A 2,500-nucleotide genomic window follows, 5' to 3' on the forward strand; every position below is an offset into this window, starting at 1 on the left:
ACTTTCTGTTTCTTTTATTTCCTGTACAGACCTTTTCCTCTGCCCTTGGAGAGGAGCAGCCTAATTTTCCGGGATCAAGATCAAAATGGACGGAGAAGCTGGAGTTCGTTCAGCCAGACCTTTACGATGGAATTCCTGTTTATCGTGTCATGAACAGGAAGGGAGAAATTATCGACCCTGCTTATGACCCGAAGGTGTGTAGGTTTTGTCTAACTGAAAATAAAGATTTTGATAATACTGGTTACATCTGTTAATGCACTGAAAATGTCTGTTTTTTCATAAAAGATTATCATTATCTCATCTGTTCTGTGTACAATAATAACAATTTTTTGCAATGAGTTAATCAATTGAAACTCTCCCTACAGCTTGAAAAAGACACCCTTGTGAAAATGTACAAGCGCATGACTATGCTGAATACCATGGATCGTATCATGTATGAATCCCAGCGTCAAGGTCGTATATCATTCTACATGACCAACTATGGTGAAGAGGGAACCCACATTGGCTCAGCTGCAGCTCTAGACGATAATGACCTGGTTTATGGCCAGTATCGTGAAGCTGGTAAGGTCCACCATGAGAAGAAAAATCAGTATAGACTTTAGATATGTTTCCTTAACCCCTAAAGCCTCAATCGTGTTTCCTCCATAGAGCATCAGCTTTTTAAAATTGGCTATTTTCCCCACCTCTTTTTCCGTGTGGATTGGATGTAGTGAGGATGAAATGGTATATTTGGTACTGTTTAACAGCCACCGAGAGCTATCCCCCTCCCCCCATTTCAGTACTTCCTTCTGCTCCACTTGGCTCTCTTCTGTGTGTCTAGGTGGTTTCTCCTCATGTCATCTCCTCTCTCTATACTCCATGGAAGCCTTCAGAGACTAACTATTACACCCATCCTCATCTCTCCCCATCCCCATATTTGCCCTCCTCTCTCTTATGGCTTATTACTTTATAGATTGTCATGAGCATAAGTATTATTGTATCATCAGTGTTTTATTCAGATGTTTTATAACTTTTTCCCCTTTTCTTTTATATGCAAGGGATAATTGTCATGAGAGCCTAATAGATATATCAGATGGAGAGGAACATTAAATACAGGTGAAAGAGATCAGAAAAAAATGGAATGAATATCAAGGAGCGGGTTTTAGGTCAAGTGAAAGAACATTCCCAAAGAATAAAGAATGTTTGAGAGTCATTTAAACTCTTTTTTGCCATTTGAATGTACTTGATTGTCCACAGTAGACCAATTTTGATAGCACTAGTTTTTTTCTACTGTCATTAAAGCAAGTTGCAACTTCATTTCATTCATTACTAGTTTGAAAAAGTAGTTCCAGTTAGGAAATTAGTATATCACAGGAAGTAAGGTTTGCCAACATTTAGGGAAAGTAGTACAGGTATCATATAATTTTGTCTTTTCCATTTTTTAAATATTAAAAGAAAAAAAATATATATATCTTACTGAAATTAATCCATTGCAGATGGGTGTAATGACATACATAATGCAGGAACTTTGGTCTGTTGATAGGTGTCATGACGTATATGACACTGCGGGACTTTGGATCAATGTTATTTTAGGATGTGCAGGCAGAATGAGAAGAGGAAGGTGACTCAAACCATGACTAATGTCTACAATTTGCCCCTGGGCCTGTGCTGTGGCACAGTCATAAGCACAGACTTCTCCCTTTCCCTCTCTTTCATTGTGAATGGAATGGTTATTGTTTATATTTTGTATTGTGCTGTCATGAATGAATAGGGAAAATATAACCATCCACTGAAGATAACATGAAAAGGTAGGGCACATTATAGACACTGGTCACAGCGTGAGTCACCTTCCTCTTCTCATGAAGCGGAAGGTCAATTGTAGCATTGATAGAGCCTGTCATACAACACATATGTGTCTCACATACAATGAAACACAAAAAAAGACAAACACAAAAATGGCTCTTGTTTTACGATGAGTGACTGAAAGAGAGTGGGAAAAGTCAAAGTATGTTGCTGAAGCTGCCTCACACTGAAATAAAACCCATCCTGGAGACTGAGAAAACAAATCTATCCCCATCTGCAATGGGTTAAGTAAATGAACAGCTTAACAGAAAGACAAGAAAGGGACTCCAGGTAGGGATATTTTTTATGATAAGTCAGGAAGAACTCTCCCTAAGTGTACCATATTTCCAGGTGTGCTCATGTGGCGAGGTTTTTCACTGGACCGCTTCATGAATCAGTGCTATGGCAATGAAGGTGACATGGGAAAGGGACGTCAAATGCCAGTGCATTATGGTTCAACAGAACATAAATTTGTTACTATTTCCTCACCACTGGCAACACAGATGCCTCAAGGTAGGTATTTGTGCAAATTACAAGTGTGAATATTAGATACAAGATTGATCTCTATTTTATTAGGTTTTGGTTCAATATTTGCCTACATCATATGAATTGATATAGGGTAGTTGCTCCATAACACAAATCAATTTCATTTCAAATATTTTTTTTTTTTTTAATTATA

General features: G+C 38.0%; 1 protein-coding gene across 1 annotated transcript in view; it reads left to right on the forward strand.

Annotated features, from left to right (window-relative positions):
- The window catches only part of BckdhA (Branched chain keto acid dehydrogenase E1 subunit alpha), an 8,766-nt gene that overhangs the window by 1,835 nt on the left and 4,431 nt on the right, over positions 1 to 2,500 (forward strand). Inside the window, exons 2-4 of the mRNA XM_043009436.2 lie at positions 30 to 194; positions 366 to 561; positions 2,173 to 2,334. Of these exons, the coding sequence (XP_042865370.1) occupies positions 30 to 194; positions 366 to 561; positions 2,173 to 2,334 (523 nt within the window). The remainder of the gene's footprint in view (positions 1 to 29; positions 195 to 365; positions 562 to 2,172; positions 2,335 to 2,500) is intronic.

The sequence above is a fragment of the Penaeus japonicus genome, unplaced genomic scaffold, assembly GCF_977035675.1.
Source record: "Penaeus japonicus unplaced genomic scaffold, GWHDUDI00000001_assembly GWHDUDI00000023, whole genome shotgun sequence".
Lineage (NCBI taxonomy): Eukaryota > Metazoa > Arthropoda > Malacostraca > Decapoda > Penaeidae > Penaeus > Penaeus japonicus.